This window comes from Nannospalax galili, unplaced genomic scaffold, assembly GCF_000622305.1.
Source record: "Nannospalax galili isolate Female #2095 unplaced genomic scaffold, S.galili_v1.0 scaffold14, whole genome shotgun sequence".
NCBI classification, from domain to species: domain Eukaryota; kingdom Metazoa; phylum Chordata; class Mammalia; order Rodentia; family Spalacidae; genus Nannospalax; species Nannospalax galili.
The window spans coordinates 2,289,142-2,314,627 of record NW_008336953.1 but is presented as its reverse complement, the minus strand read 5'-3'; the positions used below and the strand labels follow the sequence as shown (position 1 = coordinate 2,314,627).

The window sequence follows — 25,486 nt, the reverse complement described above, 5'->3', positions numbered from 1 at the left end:
GTTTATGGCTGGAGAGATGGCTCACTGGCTTAAGGTGCTTGCCACCAAGCCTGAGGTCGGCCCCTGGTAACTACAAGGTAGCAAGAGAGAATCAACTCCTGTAGGCTGTCCTCTGGCCCAAACATGTACCCTGTACCATGTGCACACATGCACATACACACAAAAATAAATGTGATTTTAAAATTAAAATGAACCAAGGGTTAGAGACTTAGAGTCATTTCAGGAAAACTCTACATTGTTAGCTACACTTTGGGGGCACATTTGAAAATGCCATGACTGTTTTTGTTTTATGTCTTGAAATATTCTCAAATGTATCACAAGAGAACTTAAAATTTTGCTGGGCATGGTGGCACACGCCTTTAATCCCAGCACTTGGAAGGCAGAGGCAGGCGGATCTCTGTGAGTTCAAGACCAGCCTGGTCTACACAGGAAGTTCCAGGACAGCTGGGGCTACAGGGAGACCCTATCTCAAAAAGACCAAAAAAAAAAAAATTTTTTTTCCTGAAACACATTTTCTTAGAAAAGCTATCCATATATACAATTTGTCATCAATAATGGTTGTCATCTTTGAAAACTACTGAGAACACTTTCCTGAAATTTTAGTTGTCATTGCTAAAAGTTACTCTTCTGTTTTTATTAGTCTACCAATTTTTAATTGAATTTTTGTGAATTTTGTATAATATACTACTCTGAAAATGTGTTTAATGTCAGTCATCTGACTTATTCATGTCTTTAGTGCCATATAATCTCATAATTGATTTTAGCATAATCATCGTAATTTAGCAGTGTTTTTCACAAATGATTTTCAGAGCTAGCTATAGATTTTAGAGAGACAGAACTTTAAATGTTGATATTTTTACAACTGATCACTGTAAATTATTTTTTATAATATTTCACTTATTATTTTTATTATACTCATGTATGAGTATATTGCCTGCACCCATATCATTCAGTGTCCATGGGGGTCAGAAGAGGGTATCAGATCCCCTGGAACTGGAGTTTCAGACGGTTGTGAGCCACCATGTGGGTGTTGGGTATTGAACCTGAGTCCTCTGCAAGAGCAGCCAGTGCTCCTAACTGCTGAGCCATCTCTCCAGACCCATAAATTGGTTTTGAAAAGGACATTCAGTACTCAGTATGCCACCAAGCTGGCCTCAAGGGTGATTCTCACACTCAGTCTCTCCAGGGCTGGGATTATAGGTGTGTACCACCACACCCAGTTTATAAACATTTCGGAGATGATTTTCTGGGTCAAATGCTTGTCAAGGGTGGTGCAGTGTTTAAGACCTCACCCTACTTAGGAGCTAATATGTTCTCCTGGGACTGCCCATGTTCTTTGCTAGACAACAGAGGATTCAGAGCCAAATGACAAATGACAAAGGAGCTTCATGCTCACTTGTATTGACCCCCTCCCAGAGTCTCGGCTCCCAGGAAGTGACAGGAAAGACTCACCATAGATATCTGTACACATACTGAGTTGCACTGGAGAAGCCAAGAGCTTGGGGAACTGCCGTTTTATACATGAAGTAGTAAGCCTCCTTCTTCTTCTTTTTCTAAAATGTGTAGGAGTGTATTGTATGCATGTATGTAAGTGCATTTGTGTCATGTAGTGCCTGAGGAAGTCAGAAGAAGGCATTGAATTCCCCGGAACTGGAGTTATGGATGGTTGTTAGTTGCCATTGTGGGTGTTGGGAACTGAATCCAGGTCCTCTGCAAGAGCAGCCAGTGCTCTTAACCACTGAGCCGTCTCTCCAGCTCTGCAAGCCTGCTTCTTGGTAGGGGGGAGACATTACCTCATCCTTCAAGGTTGCGCCCTGGAAACATAACTGAGAAATGGTGTACAAGGAGAGGGGCTGGGGCTTTGCCTTCTCAGCACCTTTACAAAGTATGTGCAGGAATGCTGAATGCCTCTGGAACTTGATGCTTCCCAGAGTACTGTGTCAGTGGGAAGAAAATACATGCTCTTAAATAGAATTATACTAAATCTAAAGCACAGTTTCTTCTGGAAAAAAAATTCACAAATTGTAACAGAAACTTGTATTTCTACCTAGATAACACTGTAGACAAAATCTGTCATCAAATTTTGATATGTGTGGAAGGATAGTTGAGAATTTAGTAGGATTAATTGAGAAAAATATTAGAGTATTGTTTTAAATTTCAAATTAGCATCTCGTAGTTGAATGTTGTTGTGCTTTCGTAGTTTTCTTCAAATATGATGAAAGAATTGTGTTGTTTCAAGACATGACCATGACAACAGTGTAATAACCATCACCACAGCACCAAGAGTTGGTGATATCCCACAAGGGCTTGCTGTGTGTGGCATTTCATATGTGATGCCACATTTGGGTGTTACATGAATAAAGACTGCCTAACCCTTAGTGTCCATTTCAGCTAAGAGGAACTGAAGCTCCTCTGAGCACCTGTTCCTTCAGATTACCCTCAGAACTGTGCTCTAGGACAAGGCCCATATTTATTGGAAATGTGCACCCAGCATGAAATGGGGAAGTGAAAAATCAGACCCTATCTTATCAAAGGATTATGTTCTTTTGGCCCTAATGACTTATAATAGCACATGCGTGCACACACACACACACACATACACACACACACACTCACTCACCAATAGACATCAATTTAATCCTTGTTGCTTGAAACACAAATGGGACAGTCTTCATTAGTTCCAACAAATATGCACAACACGCACAAACACGTTCATACCTGGGTCTGGGTCAAGGGTAAGGAAGGGTCATAAGCTCTATGTTTAGGTTACAAGAGGAACTCAAGGCTCATTGAGCTTGTCTACGTTATAAACAAGCTAAGAATAAGTTTTTTGTTGCAAGGGTAAGTAAAAGCCATTTATCCAGAATATGTCTTTACCAAAACACTGCATCAAGCACCAGAGTACATCTAAGCATTTATACATCCAGTCCTTCAATGACCCTATGAAACAGACACTATTGTTTTCCGTAAGAGGAAACTGGGGCATGGAAAAGTTGTGTCATTTCCCTGAAGTCATGTGGCTGGAGCATCATTTAGGATGCTTTCAGAAGAGCTGACAGAAGCTACCAGCAGGGGGCGCACACTATGCAGTATTACAGGGAGAGCAGATATGGCAGGTGCCAGACCTAGCTGCATAAAGTCAGCCATCAAATGCATTTCTGTTTTCTGTTTCTTTGTTTTTTGAGAAGAGCTCTCACTGTGTACCCCAGGCTGGCTTCAAACTCAAAATCCTCCTGCCTCATCTTCCCAAGAATGTGTCATCATACCTGGCTTAGTTCCATCTTTTTGGAAATGTCATCACCTTAAGTACTAGTTTTCCCTCTAGCTGATTCCTTTCATGGTCATGGGATGACTGGGGAGGTTCTTGGCATGATTTCCACATTTGACTATATCCAAAGTGACATGAAACTCTCCTCTGGTGCCTTCTGTACAGTAGATAAAGAGCTTTCCCCAACAAGCCCAGAAGACCTTTGCTAATGTCACCTGCACTAGAACCAGATTCTATGCTCAATGCTTACTTATTGCCCAGAAGAAGGGGAATATCTTGATGGGCTTTGACCAGAGAGGACTTGCCTTTAGCACTAGGGACATGGCCAATCTCCCCTGAACTCTCTGGGGGACAAATCTGCAACTCTACCACTAAGCAAGAAGGGAACAGCCAACTTGCCTCCACTAGGGTGTGTCCCCACTTGTCAGCAGAGGAAGAAGAGACTCACTTACACTTTGACTTCAGATAGAGCCCGTGTTGAGCCCGGTGTTTCTATCGGGATTTTCTTTTCCTTCTTTTTTCTAAGCTGACATTTTAGCTAGCGAGGGTGGTGATCGGTTTGGACAAGTTGACAGGCACATCCAGAAAATCAGCTTTTTAGTGCTGCTTGATATGTTGGCGGTTAGAGGCCTGTGGACAACTACAAAGACTCGATCCTGGCCTCTTTAAATGCTTTGGGAACGAAGTTTAATGATCCAGGATGGTGGTGTGATTCCCTAAAACACAGCTCCGGGTTTTTGGCTTTTGGGCCTCTTAAATTTCTAAAAATAACTGACAACCTCAAAGAACTTTAGTTTATGTTGATCATATCTATTGATAGTTGCCATGTTTAAATTTAAAAGAAGAAATTAAATATGTATTTATAGTAACTCTTTTAGGATAGTGATAAGCCAATCGATTGTGTGTTAGTATAGATAACACTTTTAAAGAAAAAACAATCGTACTTCCTTTTAAATTTTTTAAAAAATGTATGTACTTTTATTTTATGCATACGAGTGTTTTGCCTGCATGTATATAAGTGCACCATGCGCATGCAGTGCCCACAGAGGCCAGGAGAGGGTGCTGGATCCCCTGCAACTAGAGTTATGGACAGCTGTTAGCTGCCATGTGAGTGCTGGGAACCAAACCTTGGTCTTCTGCAATAGCAGGCAGTGCTCTTAACTGCCCTCCAGGCCCAGATAAGCACACTGCTCAAAACTGTAATGTGAAAAGTGTCACTGTTTTTCACTTTTGCAAATCTTTTTATGCCTGGCTTAATGGAAGCCAACAGGGTCAGCTTAGTTCCTTTTGCATTCAGCAGTCATGTGGCCTGCAGCCACTGGACACTTCAGTGAACACTTGTGAGAGAATTACAGGGAAAACAAAATCTTAGTATTATGAAAAATAATTTTTCATCTCATGGAGTCCTCCTCAGTATTCTGGAACCCCAAGGGTCCTGAGATTACACTGGGAGAATCACCACCTTGAAGTACTTACACTGTGCCTTTGCATAAATCATAATTGTTTCTCACCATAGCACAGGATAAGATATTAAGATAACACACTGAAGTTCATTATATCTCGAAAAGTGGGGATAAAGCACCCAACAGCAGTGTGCCACAGTGCCAAGAATCTCCTGCTTCAAAACTCAACCTCAGGCACAGCCAGATATTCCAGAAGTTTCCTCACTTCACCAATCGTCTAGTGTGTTTAAAACACAGTTAGTTTCCCACCCCCCCCAAATATATGTGCTAACCTACTTTTAAGAAAATAGTTATGGCATAAACCACATTCAATCTCTGTTCTCTTTTCAGACTTACTATTTCAGATAATTTAAAGGTTGGCTTTTTCACGTCTGACCATGCAACTCAAACAGATTGTAGTGAAATTGTGCCATTACAAGATTTGAGTCTATCAACACAAGAGTTAATGAAGGTAAATCTGGATTTCTTTAACCTTGTAAGATAATTTTGTATGCTATTTGTCTTTATGGGGTAGGGATTGGTTGTACTAGCGATCAAACCCAGGGCCTCAGGAATGTTGTGTAAGCATTCAACCACTGTACTGCACTCTGAGCCATTTATTTTCATGTGGTTTTTATTGGCAGAATTGAAATGATTAAGATTGCTTTAAAGTCAGGCATGGTGGCTCATGCCTTTAATCCCAGCACTAGGTAGGCAGAGGAAGGCAGATTTCTGCAAAAAAAAAGACCCCCCAAAAAATTGCTTCAAGATACTGCCTTTGAGAAACTGAGCTGAATGTCAGTTGTATTTTTTTTAAATTAATATAAGCTGTGGTTTATTGCTTGTCATGTTTGTGCCATGCTTACACATGTTAACCTGTTCTGTAAAATGTTTTGTTTTGTCCTTTTGACATCTGTGAATACTTTCTATTTTTGATAGTTTAAGAAATTTTTGAAATATTTTTGCATCTAGATGATCGTGGACAGTGATTTACTGAATAACTTGCTTGCCATACAGCTTTGTCACATCTTTTTTTTTGGGGGGGGGTCTTTTTGAGACAGGGTCTCCCTGTAGCTCCAGCTGGCCTGGAACTCACTATGTAGACCAGGTTGGCCTTGAACTCACAGAGATCCGCCTGCCTCTGCCTCCCAAGTGCTGGGATTAAAGGTGTGTGCCACCACGCCCGGCACTTTATCACATCTTAATGTGACAGCATTTCCTTGGGATCTTTTTAGATTGTAAAAGAATAGAATATTGCATAAATACAAGACACCGAGTTATTACTAACCCTACCACACGAATTGACATACTACTACAAGTCCCGCTTACCTCAGCTTTGTTTTGCACTTAATAGACATTGGAAACCATTCCATATTGGTACAGAAAGATCTTCCACATAGTTGAATACAATAGCACTCAGGAAGTTGAGACAGGAGTAGCACCTGTTTGAGGCCACCCTGGGCAATTTAGACACTATGTCAAAATGTGAAATTGTTTTAAGGAGTGGGAAGGGAATATAGAGTGCTTGCCCAGCATGAGCCGGGTCTTGGGTTCAATCTCCAGCACTTTCTTTATTTCACAAGTATACCCTATCACAAGATGGGCATCATGCATTTAGCTATCTTTGTATTGATGGACATTTTGGAAGTTACTAATCTTTTTCTGTGATGAATAATCCTGCATGAACTCCTGTGCCAGTAAGTCTGTGCTGTAAATTTTTAAAAGGGAATTTTGAGTCACAGGATGTGTACATTAGTCATTTTGAAGGGCATTGCCAAATTGCCCTGCTGAGATACTTCCAATTTACACTCTCCCCGGAGCTTGGGGAGATGTCTCTGCAGCATACTTGTCAATTTATTATCTTCTTTTATAAAGGTTTTTGTTTTGGAAAATCTTTTTAAGTTTATTTTTTGACAACCAGGTATGTCCAAACTAAGTTTTAGTCTGGAGGATTTAGATAGCAGTGGTGTTTAGGATCCTTTCAGTTACAGTTTGCAAATACGTGCTGCCTATTCTTACTTCCTGACCCACTTCTCCTCACCTCCGTTCCTTTCTTCCTTCTCAGGACTTTATCTAATCCTAATCATGTTCTCAAAGCCCCACCTCTAATCACAAGTTTCATTAAGTTTTCATCATCTTTTGTGTGTGTGTGTGTGTGTGTGTGTGTGTGTGTAGGAGTTTTATGCCTACATGTGTTTAAGTACACCCGTGCTCTGCAGTGCCCTCGGAGGTCAGAAGAGGGCATCAGACCCCCTGGGACTGGAGTTATAGAAGATTGTTAGCCACCATGTGGGTGCTGTGATTTGAACCAGGGTCTTCTGCAAGAACAGTCAGTACTCTTAACTGCTGAGCCTTTTCTCCAGTCCTAAGTCTTCGTCCTCTTAATGCTTCAAAATTGAGACTAAACTCCAACATAAGTTTTGGAGCAGACAGACCATATTCAAACCATGCCACTCAATCAGCATGTCTTAGTTTTCAAATTAACCATCATTTTGAAAACCTAGCCAATGATGAGATAGAGGTATTGAAATTCTCAATCTACCCGATGACTTTATGGACATACACATCTGAGAGCTAATCTTAAAAGGCAGGCCAGATACCAGATCAAATACCCCAAACCAAGGACTGGGCTGGCATACTGCACAGAAGGCCTCACTCTACAATAATGCATGGATTTTACTTTTGTAGATGATTAAATCACTTCAGGTGGATTTTGGATTCCTCAAAGATTTGATTCAATTGAAGTTTGAGGATCGACTTAGAGAGGAGTCTTGGAATGTCGTCAGTTCTCTAAACGACAGAATTAAAGATATGCAAAAAATTTATCGACAGGTAGGCACTCTGTTGTGTTTGCCCTGTGGATTGATCTTGTGTTTGGGTGGGCCCAGTTTTGAGTTTTATAACTTAGCAGGACAATGACATCTGTGTAAGATTCATCTCTAGGAGCCAAAACTGTCAGGAACTTTGGGGAATACTTTGCGGATGAACTGAGTCACCCTCACATTCACTTTGTAAGGTTAATTATTCTTCTTTTACAGATAAGGAAACTGAGACACAGAAAGGTTAATTTGCTTATGATTGCCAGTCAAGCAGAAGGGCTTTAGGTCTCAGGCTCTTCAGCACCATTTTTAAAAATATTTTTATTTATTCCTTGGCAATTTCATATTTATATACAATGTATTTTGATCCTATCTAACCCCAGTTACCCCCTCCAACTCCCCTGGGACCCCACAGACACATACCCATCCTGCTTTCATGTCCTCTTTTTTTTTTTCTTTTTTACCATAGCTGACTGAATCAATTATTACTGCCTACCTCAGCATGGACAGTCTACCAGTGGCCACACCCTTGAAGGAAAATGACTTCCCCTCTTCCAAAAGCCATTCACTGCCAATAGCGTTTCAGCTTGAGATGAAGCCTCATGAGCCCCTCTCCATCCATGTTGGAATTGTTGACTGGCGTGATCTTGTGTAGGTCTTGTGTAGGTAACCACAAGTGCTGTCAGAGCATGAGTTCAGTGGCCGTGTTGTATCCAGAAGACAACACTACTCCCCACCTTACATTCTTTCTGCTTCCTCTTCTTCAATTTTCCTGAGACCCTTTGATAATAGATGTCCCATTTAGTGCTGAATGCTCAACCGACACTCTCAGCACTCTGACCAGCTATGAGTCTCTGCATTGACTTCTGTCCACTACAGAGAAGCTTCTGACCAAGATTGAGAGCTGCACCTATTTATGGATATAAATATAAGTATTTAGGAAGCTTTATCCTTTACATTATTGGAGTTTCTTGGAAGGCAGTTTGACAGCATGTTTTTTAACAAAACAGCAGTAGTAGGTCTTTGTCTCCCCAAGGCCCATGACCTCCCCAGCATTAGCTTTAGATCAGGTTTATGGTACCTGACATGAATTCCCTCCTGTGGAGCAGTCCTCAAAGCCAATCAGAAAACAGTTGGTTACTCCTATTGCATATTGCCACTGTTAGATCCACAGTCACATCCTGCCTCTGCAGGTCATTGTCGTAGCATGCAGGGTTCGCAGCAGCCTGCTTAGCATCTTTTGGCACTGTAGAAGCTTGCCAGAGTGGAAGTTTCCAGGTAAATTCCAGCTTGATTTTTCTATGTACTCAACCAAAATGTGTGATGTTTTCAGCAATAGGGTCTTACCATGTAGTTCTACTGAACAATCTATGGCAATAACTGTATTGTTTGGGGGGGGTGTCCCTGGGGCCTCACTGACCAATAACTCATAAGGAGGTATTCCATAACTGTTATTTTTGTTTAAAAACCTATGTCTTCTGTGGGTTGCATTGTTCACTCATGCAGGGTACCTTATTCAAATTTGCTCTAATATATATATTTATAGTATATTATGTATTTTATATTATATATTAGCCTACAAAGTAATGGGTTTTCATAAAGCTTTTTCATATGCCCTTATTTTTGGTTAAGCCACCCTTTACCCCCATCTCCCCTACCTCCCTATTCAAGCCTTTAACCCCGAGTATTCCCAGCCCAGCTTTATCACATGTATTCTGCTATCTACTCTCCAACATAAGGCCTCTTGCTCTCCCCACTACGATGGGCACTTTGTAGGTTCCTAGTCTCTGTAGATCCTCCAAATTAAACACACACATTTAAAAATGTGAAGCTAAGATCTACATATGCAGGAGAACATAGAATGTTTGCCTTTCTGGGCCTGGCTTACCTCATTTAGTACACTTTCCAGTCCATTTCCCTGTAAATTTCATTTTTATCACTAAATAGAATTTAGTTGTGTATATGTACCACATTTTCGTGTCCTATTTGTCAGTTGACAGACTATCTATGCTGATTCCATTTCCTACCTATTGTGGATACAGTAGCAATGAAGATAGATGTGTAAGTATTTCTATGGTTAGGACACAGAGTCCTTTGGGGATATGTACAGGAACAACATAGCTGGGTTATATGGTAGCTTTCTTTTAGCTTTTTTTTTTTTTTTTTTTTTGGTCTTTTTGAGACAGGGTCTCCCTGTAGCCCCAGCTGTCCTGGAACTCACTAGGTAGACCAGGCTGGCCTTGAGAGCTGCCTGCCTCTACCTCCCGAGTGCTGGGACTAAAGGCGTGCGCCACCATGCCCAGCTATTTTTAATTTTTTAAGAAACTTGAACATGGACTTCCTCAGTGGCTGTAGCAGCTTATACTCCCATCCTCAGTGCATAAGGGCTCTTCTATCCCCACGTCCCCACCAGCATCTGCTGCCCTTTGTTTCTTGATAACAGCTATTCTGACTGGCGTGAAGTGACACCTCAAAGTAATTCTAAGCTACATTTCCCTGGTGGCTAATGAGGCAGAATAACTTTAAAACTGTTCATTAGCCATTTGTATTTCTCGTTTTGAGAATTCTCTGTTCAGTTCCATATCCTACTTTTTGTTGATGGGATAGCCTACTTTTAATTGGTTTCCTTGATGTTTCTGGAAGTCTTTGTATATTCTAGATACCAGTCCTGTGACAAAGATTTTCTGCCATTCTGTAGGCTGCCTCTTCACTCAGTTGATAAACAGAAATTTTTAAATTTCATGAGGTCCAATTTGTCAATTATTGGTCTTATTTCTTGAGAGATCAGAATTCTATTCAGAAAGTTCTTGTTGCCTATTTATTGAAGAGTGCCTTTTACTTTTTACTCTGTCATTTTCAGAGTTTCAGGTCTTATGTTGAGGCCTTGATCCATTTGAAATTTATTGTTGTGCAAGGTAAGAGGCAAAGAAGAGTCTAAATTCATTCTTTACATGTAGATATCCAGTTTTTCCAGAATCATTTGTTGAAGATGCTGTGTTTTTTCCAATGTGTATTCTTACTGTCTTTGTAAAAAAAAAAAACAGGTAGCTCTCAGTGCTTGAAGTTATATCTTGATCCTCCATTGAGTCCATTGATCTACATGTCTGTTTTTGTGCCAGTGCCATGCTGTTTGTATTACTGTACCTCTGTAGCATAACTTGAAATCAGGCATGGTGATGCCTGCAGCAGTGTTCCTTTTGCTCAGGATTGTCTTGATTATCTATGGTCTTTTGTGCTCCCATTTGAATTTTAGGGTAGTTTCCTCTTTGTCTATGAAGAACAGCACTGGAGTTTTTACTGATATTGCATTGACTCCATAGATCACTTTTGTTAGGACAGCTATTTTCACAATAGTGATTCTTCTGATCTATGAACATGAAAGATCTTTCCATCTCCTCAATTTATTTCTTCAGTGTTTTAAAGTTTTCATTGCAGAAGTCTTTCAGTTCCTTGGTTAGGTTTATTCTAAAATAAATTTAAAAGCTATTGTGAATGGGATTGTTCACCTGATTTTTTCCCTCAGTATGTTTATTATTGGTATACAGGAAGACTACTGATGTAAAAAAAAATTGATTTTTTTTCTGTTACATGTGTGAATGTTTTGCCAGAAGAGGGCATCAAATTCCCTGGAGTTAAGGACAGTTGTTAGCCATCATGTGGTTGCTAGAAACTGAACCTGGGTCCTTTGCAAGGGTAGCAAGTGCTTTTAACTGCTGAGCCATCTCTCCAGGCCCAAGGCTATTGACTTTTGTGTGATGATTTTGTATCATTCCTTTTTATTTTCTCCTTCTTTCCTCCTTCCTTCCTTCCTTCCTTCCTTCCTTCTTTTTTTTTCACCCTCTCCTTCCTTCCTTCCTTCCTTCCTTCCTTCCTTCCTTCCTTCCTTCCTTCCTTCCTTCCTTTCCTTCTTTTCCTTTGGTCTTTTTGAGACAGGGTCTCCCTGTAGCCATGACTGATCAGGAACTGGCTATGGAGACCAGGCTTGCCTCTATTGTACAGAGATCTACCTGCCTTTGTCTCCCGAGTGCTGGGATTAAAGGTGTGCACCACCAAGCCTGGCTCATTCCACTTTTTTTAAAGTGTTGGTCAATTCTAAGAGTTTTCTGTTTGAGTGATTAGGGCCTTTTAGGAGTAGAATCATCATCTGCAACTAGAGGTACTCGGACTTTTTCCTTTCCTACTTGGATCTCTTTTAAAGATTATTTTATTTTATTATTTATGTATATGTATGTGTGTGTGCATGTGTGTGTGTGTGTCTGTGTGTCTGTGTCTGTGTGAGCATATTTGCACATGTGAATGCAGGCCCCACTGGAAGCCAGAAGTGGGTGTTAGAGCCCTTGGAGCTGGAGTTACAGGTGTTTATGAGTTACCCAAGGTGGGTGCTGGGATCAAACTCTGGTTCTCATCATTGAGTAAGTGCTCTTAACCTCTGAGCCATTTCTCCAGCCCTTTTATTCCTTTTGGTTTTTCCTGTTTTATTGCTATAGCAATACTTAGGTCTTAAAGTAAGACTTTCAGTACCATACTGAATAAGAGTGGAAAAAGTGGCCACCTTGGTCTTAGTCCTGAATTTACTAAAAATGCCTTAACATTTAATATAATGTTAGCTATAGGTTTATCGTATATAGCCTTTATTATGTTGAGATAGATTCTTTCAATTCTGAGTTTCTCCAAGATATTTTTTTTTGTCTTTTTGATGCTACATTTATTTTTTCATCTAAAATGGCAGGTTTAAAGTGATACATTAGCTGGGAGTGGTGGCTCATGCCTTTAATCCCAGCACTTGGGAGGCAGAGCAGGTGGATCCCTGTGAATTCAAGGCCAGCCTGGTCTACATCGTGAGTTCCAGGCCAGCTGGGGCTACAGGGAGACCCTGTCTCAAAAAGACCAAAAAAAAAGTGATACATAAATCACAAAAATCATAAAGGCATTTTTCAGAATTTCATTAGTTATTATTATATACCAACCAGCTTATGTTTTAGTTTTTTACAAAGAAAATTATAATCACATGTCACAGACCTTAGTTCCGTTCAATTGATATGATACATCCTGAAAAATTAGCCATACACAAAATGTCTCCAATACACACTGTAAAAGTAATTTACAGTTACAAATAAGGAATGTAATTTATCTTGGCTGTACTTCAGAGTCTAAGGTCAGTGGCTTTAGCGAAGGCCAGCGAAGGATGAGTGAGTTCAGCTGTCTCTAGGACAACAAGGTATGTACAATCACTGATGAGTTATGCATGCACGCAAAGTATTCAGAACTTCTCAATCTCGTTATGAAAACTGTACTGAGTTAAAAGGAAATGCTGTGCCTTTCCTGTCTCTCCACCTCTGCATCAAGTCCACAGTCTTCATATAGGAATATAATTGCAAGGATCTCCAAAAGCGAGTCATTACCTGGGTAAATGAGACAGACTACTTCACTAATCCCAATTGTTAGTTGTGCCTCCTGGACCAGGGGTATTTTGTAGATAAAGGAATGTTTCACAAAACTGAAATGGCATTCAGGGGAAGGACAAGACCTCTTCCTCACGCTTAAGATTTTAAACATTCAAGTGGTCCTTAAGGCTGAACCACTGCATGTTACAATGTTGAAGGTTCCAGAGGGTCCTTTAGCAGCAAATACCAAGGCTCAGGGCCTCTTTGGGTTAATTTACTTGCTGGCTTGTTCTTGTAGAGCTATACATGTAGGATCTCACTTTATCTCGCCACTCAGGAATATGTCTATTTTTTTGCTCAAGAACAGCTTCAAGTTGTGTAACATACAAATCCACATCATAGTCTGTTTCTTCAATCATCTCTAAGACAGCCTTTTCATCCTTTAACCAGTGAGTGAATTCCTGGAACACTGCCCTGTGATCTACAACCTGTCCTTCCAAGTCTACCATGTGTGAGACAGCTTCACAGAAAGCAAACAATTGTGGAGAAACTTTATTTTGTTCACAAAGTTTTAGATCATCTCAGGGGAGCTCCCTATACCCCATTGTGTCTCTTAAGTCATCAGTCTGGCTTAGTGGATGGTGCGTTATTGGACAGACAGCAGCAGCAGTTGGATCTACAGTCAGTTCTTTGACCCTATTTGCATATCTTAAAGTATTAAGCGTGTTTCCACAGGATGCCATTCCTGGAGCGATTGTGGCAATTGTGCAAGTGCAAGAGTTTTCACCTACGAGTGAACATCTTAACACCTGAGCGAGTTTGCTCGCCTGGGAAGGGGAATGGGGCTTATTTCTACCTAAGGCTTTGATGTGCACCTTGAGTGCTAAAAGGCTTCTTTTAATTTCAGCACCTTCAAGCTTAGTTTGCTTGTCTGCACCGGATGTATCGGCTATTTCACTCCCAGTCGAATCAATGACAAAACTTGCCATGTAGTTTCCTTTCCTTCTAAGAATAGTCTGAAACACCGCACAACTCCGAGCTAAATGTGTGTGTGCAATGTTTGACCAGATGTTCTGCAACTGTTGCCTATGTCCATGAGTTTCAGTACATCTTCCTCCAGTTTGAGGTCCCATTGCCATCGCCCCACCACTCACACCTGCTGCTTTACACCCTCTGGTCCTCTTAATTTGGTTTTCCTATTTAGCAAGTCATACACCTTTCCACTCTAAATTTCAAAAACAGTTGTACATAGTTGAAGTTCTGGTTTCTTATAATTTGGTTTCTTCACCATTAAAAAGACATCTCAAACTGCTAATAGAGTCTGTGAGAACAATCCTGTTCATCCCTGAAGTCACCACCCATAGATGAGTTTTCCCACGTCCAGTCTGCCCAAAAGCAATGCATGCAGCCATTCTTTTAAATATAGTTTCCATTAATGGCCAACACTAAACCTGTAATCCATTTCATCAGGGGCAGAGTCATCAAAGGCATAATCAAAATGAAGTGTCTGGTTTTCCAAGTACCTTGCTAAATCTACTTTTTGTTTGGGTTCAGGTTCCATTACATCATCTCTACTAGGGATTGTGATTGCATCAAGGTCTTTCGTTTGCATTTCTTTTTTATTGAAAAAGAAATCGTTTTCTTACACAAACATATCCATGTTCATCGATAGGATCTGCTGTGGTAATCCAAGAGGATCTGGAATTCAGATAGGATCTGTCTGTCATCCAGACTTCTCATGTCTCTAGTCATACACATAATCTCATAATCTGGATTTGTGCATCAGCATCCTGAGCTCTTTTTTTCTCTAAGTCCTTGCTGTTACAATCTCCTTTTTTTCTTGTGCTTTTTCTACTTCTTCTACACAATTAGAGCTTCTGAATGAAGAGGGTCCACAATCCTTTCTTGCATCTGGAACTGGAGATCTATCTGGAACGTTCCTGCTCTGTTGTACAGAAGGCAACTGTTCAGGAAGCTGACCAGGCTCTCCGGTACTGAACCAACCACTCTAGTATCTCTTGGAGGAGCTTCTTAATAGACTATGCCACAGTCCATCAGTTCTTTACATATTTGTTTACCTTGGAGGAGGATGTTGAAGGTGGGCTTATTTCTGGACTGGGTTCAATCTCCTCATCAGGTACAAGGTCAGGGTTCCAAGTCGACCTCTTTGCCCTTTGTATCTCCATTTTCTATCCCCTTTATGGTTGCACTTTCATTATCTCATTTAAAGAGGTTACCATTGCTTGGTGTGTGCAGCCATTGCTGTGCTTGACTCCTACGTAAATCCCAATCTGGATCTTGCCCAAGTTGGCTGACATCATCTAGAGCAGTGACAGCCAACAGGAAGGGGCTAGGACATAAATGATTGTTTAAAAAGCTTTAAAGAAATCTATTTGATAACTGATTTCTGACCTTGAGTTCACTGTATAATCTATAACACTTACTGATTTACATATATTGAACCATCCCTGTATCTCTGGAATAAAGACAACAATATCATGGCGAATGATCTTTTAAAATTTTGTATTTATTCATTTTTAGTTTATGTGTATGAATGCTTTGTCTGCATGTATTTAAGTACACCATGTGCGTGCAGTGCCCACAGACGTCAAAAGAGGGCATTGGGGACCCTGGAACTAGACTTATGGAAGGTTGTTAGCCACCATATATGTGCTGGGAACGAAACTCAGGTCCTTTGCAAGAGCAGCCAGTGTTCTTAACCACTGAGCCATCTCTCCAGCCCTGTGAAGGATCTTTTTTATGTGTTCCTGAACTCAGTTTCCAAGTATTTTGTTGAGAATTTTTGCATCTATATCCAATCAGGGAAATTGACCTGTGATTTTCTTTTCTTGTTGCATCTTTACCTGCTTTGGGTATCAGGGCAGTAAGAGCTCCATAACAAGAGTTTAACATCTCAATGTGGTAGCACATGCCTTTGATCCCAGCACTGGGGAGGCAGAGGCAGGCAGATCTCTGATATCAAGCCAGCCTAGCTGACACAGCAAGTTTCAGGCCAGCTGGGACTACAGGGAAACCCTACCTCAAAAACCAAAAAAAGAACCAAAACAAAACAGAAGTTTAGTAATGTTCCTTGCTTTTTCTTTTGTGGAATAGTTTAGAAAGAAGCATTTGTATTCAATCTTCTTTGAAGGTTTGGTAAAATTTACCAGTGCATCCATCTGGACCTGGGCTTTTCTCAGTTGGGAGATTTTTACCTTTTTTTGTTTTTTGAGACAAGGTCTCCCTATAGCGCCAACTGGCCTAGAACTCAATATGTAGACCAGGCTGGCCTTTATCTCACAGAGATCTGCCTCCCTCTGCCTCCCGAGTGCTGGAACAAAGGGCGAGCACACATCTTGGGAGATTTTACATTATTGCTTCCATTTCATTGTTTGTCATAGATCTGTTTAAACTGTTAATCTCATCTTAATTTGGTAGGTCATATGCATATAGAAATTCATCATTTTCATCTATATTTTCCACTGTGGTGGACTATAGGTTTTTAAGGTAACACCTAATGATTTTATGAATTTTATTGATATCTGTTATAATGGTTCCTTTTAAAATTTTTTCTTTTTATTTATTTTTTATTTTATGTATGTGAGTGCTTTGCCTGCGTGTATGTAAGTGCACCTATGTTGTGTAGTGTCCCCAAAGACCAGAAAAGGGTGTCAGATCTCTTGGAACTCTGGATGGTTGTTAGCTGCCTTGTGGGTGATGGGTACTGAACTTGGGTCCTTGGCAAGAACAGCCAGGGCTCTTCTGAGCTATCTCTCTAGCCCCTAACAGCTCTCTTTTCATCTTTAATTTTATTAATTTAGTATGAAATAACCCCCTTTTTTGAGACAGGGTCTTACTTGAAGTTCTGGCTGTTCTAGGACTCACTTTGTAGGCCAGAATGGCCTCAAACTCACAGAGATCCACCTGCCTCTGTCTCCTGAGTGCCAGGATTAAGGCATGTGCCACCCAGCAACCCCTTAATTTTATTGGTTTGAGTCTTTCTCTTTCTTTAGATTTGCTTTGTTTATACATTTATTTGTTTTGAGTGCATGTGTGGGGGTACACACATGCCTTGGTACCTATATGGTGATCAGAGGACAGCTTGTTGTGGTGCTTGGTTCTCTCTCTTCACCATGTAGGTTCAGGAGATTGAACTTAGGCCATCAAGCTTGCCAGCAGGTGCCTTTACCCAGTGAGCAATCTCTCTGGTCCTCTTTTGGTTAATTTGGCTAAGGGTTTATCAGTCCTGTTTATGTTTTCAAAGAAGCAACTCTTTGTTTCATTGATTCTTTGTACATTTTTCTGTTTCTGTTGTATTAGTTTTTGCCCTGATCTTAAGGATTTCCTTCTGCCTACTGATTTGGAGGTTGGCTTGTTCTTTTCCAGGGCTTTAAGGAATTTCACTAAATTATTTACTTGAGAGCTCTCTGATTTATTAATGTAGGCATTTACAGCTATAAACGTCTCTCTGAGGACTGTTTCATTGTATCCCACAGGTTGTGAGGTGTGTTTTCATTTGATTCTAGGAATTTTAAAATACCATTCTCCAATTCTTTTTAAATATTTTATTTATTATTTTAATTTTATATGTATGCATGTATTGCCTACCTGTAGGTAAGTGCACCCGTGTCGTGCAATGCCCGCAGAGGTCAGAAGAAGCTGTCAGATCCCCTAGAACTGGAGTTATGGACAGTTGTTAGCTGCCATGTGGGTGCTGGAATTTGAACCCAGGTCTTCTGCAAGAACAGTCAGTGTTCTTAACTGCTGAGCCATCTTTCCAGCCCCAGTTCTTGAATTCTTTAAGGACCCCCTACTCTTCATTCAATGATGTGTTGCTTAATCTCCATGACTCTGTGTGTTCTGTGTTCTGGGTTTCTCTTGCTGTTTTTAATCTTCCACTGTGATCAAGGAGCTATTTCAATTGTCTTGTATTCATTCGGGCCTGCTTTGCATCCTAATACATGATCCACTTTAGAGAAAGTTCCATGAGCTATTGAGAAAAAGTGTATATTTCAGTGTTTTGATGGGATGTTCTACAGAAGTCTGTTAAGTGCATTTGATATATGATAAAATTTAATTAGTATATTTCTTTATTTTATCAGGAATGCCTGTCAATTGGTGAGAGTGAAGTATTGACGCTACCTAGGGTCTTTGTGCTAGGGTTAGTTTGTTACTTTACATTTACGAATACTCTTTAAAGAAACCGAGCATACCTTATTTGTACATGCTTAATATCGTAATGTCCTCTTGATGGATTTTCCCCCAATCAGTATGAAGTGTCTTTCTTTACTTCTCTCACTAATTTTGGTCTGAAGTGTTTTGTCAAATATTAGAACAATGACATTTACTTGTTTCACAGGTTCATTTGCTTGAAATACCTTTTTCCATCCTTTCACCCTAAGGTAGTCTTTTGTGGTGAGGCTTGTTTCTTGGAGCCCACAAATAGATGGTTCTTGCTTTTTAATCCAATCTACTAGTCTGTGCCTTTTTATTGAGAAAATGAGATCATTAGTAGCCAGAGTTATTATTGAAAGATGCATATTGATTCCTGAAACTGTATTGATTTTATAGTATCTTGTTTTTCCCTCTTCTTCTCTTTCTTTGTTAGTCTAGCATGGTTTATTCTTTCCTGTGGCCTCATGAATGGATTTGGTGTTTTACTTCAGTCTAAAGAATTCCTTAAAGTATCTTCAGTAGAGCTGGCTTTGTGGTTATAAGTTCTTTTTAAATTTTTCTAAATTTATTTTTATTTTGTGTGTATGAGTGTTATGCCTGTGCATGTGTAAGTGCACCTATATCCTGCAGTGTTAATAGAGGACAGAAGAGAGCGTCTGGTCCCCTGAAATTGGAGTTATGAACAGTTGTTAGTCATGATGTAGGTGCTGGGATTCAAACCTGGGTCTTCTGCAAGAGTAGCCAGTGCTCTTAACCACTAAGCCATTTCACCAGCCCCAGCAGTTATAAGTTCTTTTAGTCTGTTTTTTATCATGGAAAGTTTTATTTTTCCTTCAGTTATGAAAGATAACTTTGTTGGGTGTGGTGACTGTGTTAACTGTTGTCGTTCAGAACCCGAAATAACACATCATTGCAAGTCTTTCTGGTCTTTAAGGTTTCTGCTAAATAGTCTGCTGATATTTGATAGGTTTTCAATATATACTTTAGTTCCTCCATATATTTGGTGTTTTAATTATAACATGATGAGGAGTGGTTATTTTCTTGTCTTGTCTGTTTGGTGTTCTAAATGCCTCCTGTATCTAAACTGGCATCTCTTTACCCAACTTCAGGGAATTTTCTGTTATGATTCTTTTTAAAATGTTTTCTGTGCCTTTAGAACTAGATTCTTCCTCTTCAATGCCTGTATCCCAGAGATTTGGTCTTTTCAGAGTCTCACAGATACCTTTCAATTTCCACTGGTATCTTCTTATTTTTATCTTTGTCCTTACTTGGCCCATTCCTCTACCTTGTCTTCAAGCTCAGATTTTTTTTTTTGCTGCGATCTTCCTAAAACAAGGATCTCTAGATAGGGTGACTAGATTCACCAGAAGGGCAAGTAGTGGGGAAGGGTAGGGGGTGCTGACAACACAGTAGATAGTAGCAGGGATATCAGAGTATAAGGGCTCTAGTTGGGGGAGGGAGGCTATGGGAGGGTGCTATCCAGGAAGTGGGTGTATAAAAACATTCTTCAAAGCATAAAAATTTGCTCCTTAATAATTAATAGATGTGAAAAACATTATCATTGAACTCTACCTTATGACTTTATATCCATGCTCAGATGCCAAGGAACTCAGAGAGTAACTGGAATCTGATATATAGAGATAAGAAATGCATGTGCAAACATCTTAATGTCAATTGTATTAAAAATGAAGTTTTCTATATGAAACTCTGTATTTTAATAATGAAATGGAGATCTTTTTTAAAGGTTAAAACCTCATTTAATTTTATATCTTAAATGGTTTATACTGAGTACAATATTGTATAACTGTATTAATTCAACTGTAAATCTAAAAACTTATAGCCAATTTTGAAAGAGATGCATCTTAGCTCTAGAAATTGTTATTGAATATGTCAATGCTGCTGTAATGAAATGCTTTTTCTAAGTATGTAGTTATTAAATAATTTTTTAAATTTATTTTTATTTTACATGTATGCATATTTTGCCAGCATGTACGAATGTGCACCATGTGAATGCTTGGTATTCTCGGAGGTCAGAAGAGGGTGGTCATTGGATCCCCTGGAACTGGAGTTGCAGGCAGTTGTGAGCCCTCATGTGCTAGGGGCCCCTCAAAAAGAGCGGTTGAGCTGAACTATCTCTCCAGGCCTAAGCACACATATTCTGTCTTCTTGATCCATTCTGTTGGCCAAACTTCCACAGAGTATCTTATTTGATTCACTATAGTTTTTATTTCCAACATTTTAGATTGCCCCCCCCCGCCTCAGTTTTTTATTTGCCTTATTTCATCCAGCTGTTTGTGTACTTTAAAAAAATCTTTCAAAGCCGGGCGTGGTGGCACAAGCCTTTAATCCCAGCACTCAGGAGGCAGAGACAGGAGAGTCTCTGTGAGTTTGAGGCCAGACTGGTCTACATAGCTAGTTCCAGGCCAGCTCGTGCTACAGGGAGACCCAGTCTCAAAAAGACCAAAACAAGTCTTTCAAAGGTTTATTTATATTTATATATATACCATGTATGTGTGGGTGCCTTCAGAGGCCAGAAGAGGCCATCAGATTCCCTAGAGCTGGAGTTACAGGTGGTTGTAAGCTCCTGATGTGGATACAGGGAACCATGTTAGTCCTCTGGAAGGGCAGGAAGGGCTCTTCACCACTCAGCTGTCTCTCTAGCCCCTTGTCTGTGCTCTTGATCAGGAGTTTGTTTTCTTCTTTGAGCACAATTGGTGTTTGAGTTCTCTCTACGAGTTTCATTCAGCTCACTCTCGACTAGACGGCATTACTGCGTAATCCGTAATTTTTGGAGGCGTCAGCTTTCCTTGGTTTCTCATGTTTCTTACACTTCTACATTAGGATTTACATCTCTGGGGTTATTTTGTTGGTTGGATTTCTTAAAATCAGTTATTTCAGTTGAAGTATCAAGTTGGACTTGAGTGTGGTAGAGGCGAGGTGCATAGTTCAGAAAATAGTGCCGCTGTACAGGAGATCAGAATGCCTGATGCAAACTCTATATTATTTCCTAGGTAGAATATGAACTGCCCAAACAACCCCAGCTGCTGAATATTACCACCATGCTGGTGCTGTGTAGGCAATTAACAACAGTGGATCATTGGACTTCGATAGCTGTTGGAAGATAAACAATCAAGGGCAGTGTGGCATGTACTTGGATCTTAGTTAATATGATTAAGATTGGATAGAAGTGGGGTGATGAGGATGGGGGTGGGCATAAGATTAACTTTGAAAAGAAAAAGCAAATCAAGGTGGATAAAGGTAGCCAGGAGGGGAGGGTGGGACACTCTCAGGGTTTGGGATTTTAGATACTGTTAGAGCTATGGAATGTTATAAACAAATAAAAAGAGGAGGAGATATAGATGAGGAAAACAGGAAGAGACGGAGGAACAGAAGTGTAAGATGTGAGTGAAAGCTCAGGAAAGGATGACTAGGCGGAGAAACACAGCAATCCTCAACCCTAAGAGCAATATATGGACAAAAGCAAAACCATCAGTAGATGTATAGAAAAAAGTGGAGAATCAGTCATAGACAACAGGAAGCAGAGAACATTTACGGAGTGACTTGCTGACAGTTGTGCTGAGCTGGAGTTCTTAGGTCCCTCTGGCCTCTGGTCTCTGGGAGTGCCGAAGGGAGGTTGAAAGTTGTTTCCTGGTAGTTGCCTCAGGCCCCTGCACTTTTACTGTGGCCTCTTCAGGCTCAGTCTCCTTTAACAGCTTCTACTGTACCTCCCTGGGTCGTGTGGTGTTTCCAGCTTGTAGCTGGGCTCTGGGCTTGTGGCTGGGCTCTGGGCTTGTGGCTGGGCTCTGGGCTTGCGGCTGGACTTTCCTGCAGATCTCCCCTAGCTTAAGAAATTCATCTGAAGACTGTGTATTCTGAAGGATAAGAACGTACTGTGTATTATCTTGACTGTTTTCTTTCAGCTGAGCGTCAGTGGCCAGGCCATCTTACTCAGAAACCTTGTTGACCACGATTTTATATGATCGTTTTTGTGCTTTAATAAAAGCCATGAAACCTACTGCTTCAAGGAAGTTCCTAAAAGCTTTGGTCAGGGCATACTTATCTGTCATTAAAGAATAGGCATTGGTGTTATTTCTGTGCTGTAAAAGAAGAAAACTCCTATTTTAGTGACCACACTATAGTAAATTCTTTGCTAAGCATTTAAAATACATTTGTGTCATCTTGAAATCTCTTGAAATCCTAAAATGGAAATCCTGTTATCCCAGAAGTACAGATTCAGATATTGAGTTTGCCAAGGTTAATCACATATGAGTTCAGACCATAAAGGGCACAATACTTCCTTTTAGTCCTTTCTGAGTCTAAAGTCTATTTGTTGGTTACACACCATGCTGGAATCAGATATGAGAACCAGGAACATTTTTTTAAATACACTGCATTTCATTTTTACCCTAAATAGATATGATGAAATTTATTTGACTAGTCAGAAAATGATTATAGTTCACAGACCAACAATTCTCGGTTTCCCTTCATGAACATATCCCATCAAAAGTGTACGAAGAACATGTGAACTGTAATTGATTTTTATTACTTTTAAAAGCAGTTCTAGGAATACACCAAAAGACTTTAGCTGATCTGTGAAATGAAATGTATTTAAATCATATGTACTTATTTTATCCATAGGTTCTCAATACTGCTCTTGGTTAAACACAAATAAAAATTAAGTGTGTTAGAATAGCTGTGGTGTAGGAGAGATGATTATACATTGAAGTTCTCAAGAGATGGTGATGATTTGGATGGGAAAATTTTACTATGAGCTTCTCCCAGGAGACGTGAGTTGTGTTTGGTAGTGTGCCGTGGTACTTACTGTATTTACTTTTGGTTTTCAGGCTGAAGACAGCATGAGAAAAAGCTTTCAGCAGCAGTTAACTGATGCAATAGCCATCATCAAAGGAATGTACAAGGTGGGTTTTGAGTGCTGCCAAGGATGAGCCTGACTTTGGATTCTGTGTGTGCAAGGAGTGGTGCGCACCTTGAGTTCCCAGCCTGTGTTTTCAGCTTTGAAGATGTGTTTCCTCAATTTTCAGGTCAATTCAGAGGATCCAGACCTAGACTGTTCAATCTCACATTAATTATATCCAAATAACATTTTATGATGACAGACAGAACTTTCTAGAAACTGGAAGGTTGCAATCTGGCTTCTAGGGCACCTGGGCAAGGACCCAAACCACCCAAAGCTTCTGTGAAGATTGAGCTGTATAGAAGAAAGTCAGACCATCATCAGAGTTCACAGGCCTGTCATAAATCCCAGTGAGTGGTCTCTGGCCTTGATAGAGGAACTCTCCTAATCTGGGAGCACTGCTGTCTGCCCCATGTGGGGATTTGCTCCCTTGCACAAATGGAAAAGTCACTTTCAGTGATGATTCTTGGACTTAGTAGAGATCTTGCACTTCTTTTTGTGTTCACAGCGGTGAGTTCATCTTTCATTTCAATATGTTCCCATAAGGAAGTGTGTTATGCTTGTAGCTAATTTACTCACTGATCATGCAGCTCTTCTCATCACCCACCCGTATTCAATTATGAAGGTGCATGCTAAATGTGTCTGTTCTGTGCCAGAGTATAAGCCTTATGAGGACAGGGATAGTGTGTGTCTTTCTCATTGGTGTGGACTCTTAGCTCTGTGCTTGGTTCACCCTGAGTGAGTGACTACCAGAGCCCTTGGTGGATGCTGGGGTTGTCTGCTTGAAAGCATTCTTGCCAAGTACACATACTGTCATCTTTATTAATTTTCTCTGTTACTGACAGAAGCATTTCCAATTTCATAAACTCCAAATTGCTACTTCTGTCCTGGCCTCCTTATAGTTGTGGCGCAGGCTTGGAAAGTCAGGCCTGACCGATGGGGCCTGAAGATGAGTTGCTGTGAGGTTTGGGTGGAGTGGTTCTTCCTAATTTAAAGGAACTCACAGGAAGAAATGTCTTCCCTTTTCTTACATGTGTCTCTTTACCTATTTATTTATCTCTGGGGGGGGGGGTGCATGTGTGTATGCATTTTGAAGTCCAAGGACAACTTGTAGGAGTCAGTTCTCTTCCATCATGTTGGTCCTGGGGATCGAACACAGGTTGTCAGGTTTGGCTGCAAGTCTCTTTAACTGCTGAGTCATGTTGCCAGCTTCTTTTTACTTTTTCTTAAAAATATTGTTATTGTTATTTTGTGTTTACATGTTTTTGTGTATGATGTGTGTGCACATGTGTGTATAGGGACACATGCATGAGTGTGTGAAAGCCAGAGGTCAATGTTGGATGTTTTTGTCTGTTGTTCTTCACCTTAATAAAAAAATAAATACTAGTGTGATTGTGTGTGTGTGTGTGTGTGTGTGTGTGTGTGTGTGTGTACTTGATGGGAGAGGGTGTATGCACCATAGCATGCAGCATGTGGAGGTCAGAAGACAACTTTGTGGAGTTGGTTCTCTCCTTCATGTTTATGTGTTTCAGGAATCGAATTCATGTCATCAGGCTCGTGTAGTAAGTACCTTCCTCTGCTGAGCCGTGCCACTATCCTTTCCACCTTAACTTTTCAGGTCATCTGTCACTAAACCTGGAGCTCTGTGTTTCATCTAGATCTGACTGTTGGAAAACCCCTAGGATCTGCCTGTCTCCACTCTGCCCAGCACTATAGACACACATCATCATGCTTGGCCTATGTGCTGGATAGCTTTAGTGTCAACTTGACACACCTGGGTTGAGGGAGCCTCAATTGGGGAATGGCCTCCATTGGACTAGCCTGTGGCCATGACTGTGGGGCATTTTCTTGATTGTTGAATGATGTAGGAGGGCCCAGCCCACTGTGGGTGGTGCCACCCCTGGGCAGGTGGGCCTGTCTTGCATAAGAAAGCAGGCTGAGCAGGGTCCAGGGAGCAAGCCAGTAAGCAGTGATCCTCCATAGCCTGCGTTCCAGCTCCTGACTCCAGGTTCCTACCCTGAGTTCCTACCTTGGGCTCCCTGATGAACTGCGACCTGGGAGTTGTAAGCTGAATAAACCCTTTCCTCCCCAAGTTGGTATTGGTCAGAGTGTTTTGTCACAGCAATGGAGAAACAAACTAAGATGGTAATTGGTACCAGGAGTGGGGTATTGCTGTGACAGACTTGACCTTGGAGTTTTGGGGAGGACTGTGGAAGTGTTTGGAACTTTGGGCTGGAAAAGCCATTGCGTGTTCAGAGTTTGTTGCAGTGGAGCTTGGAACAGTTATGATGAGGGAGTTGTAGACAATGGAGGCCTGGCCTGTGAAGCTTCAAAGGGAAGTGGAGGCTATCAGGGCTGTACATGTGAGATTTTGGATTGAGAATCTATGGGTTCTGGTCGGCGGGGGCTGAAGAATCAGCTGTGATTAAGAAGAGACCAGAACCTGAAGCAAAACCTTTGCTTTACTGGGACAATTGATGCTG

General features: G+C 40.7%; 1 protein-coding gene and 1 pseudogene across 1 annotated transcript in view; one reads left to right on the top strand and one right to left on the bottom strand.

Moving 5' to 3' along the window:
• CUNH10orf67 (chromosome unknown C10orf67 homolog) overlaps positions 1-25,486 on the top strand; it is a 166,184-nt gene that overhangs the window by 8,862 nt on the left and 131,836 nt on the right. Inside the window, exons 2-4 of the mRNA XM_029562936.1 lie at positions 5,062-5,182; positions 7,399-7,542; positions 22,933-23,007. Coding sequence (XP_029418796.1) covers positions 5,062-5,182; positions 7,399-7,542; positions 22,933-23,007 — 340 coding nt within the window. The remainder of the gene's footprint in view (positions 1-5,061; positions 5,183-7,398; positions 7,543-22,932; positions 23,008-25,486) is intronic.
• On the bottom strand, positions 13,086-15,234 carry LOC103733010 (annotated as a pseudogene).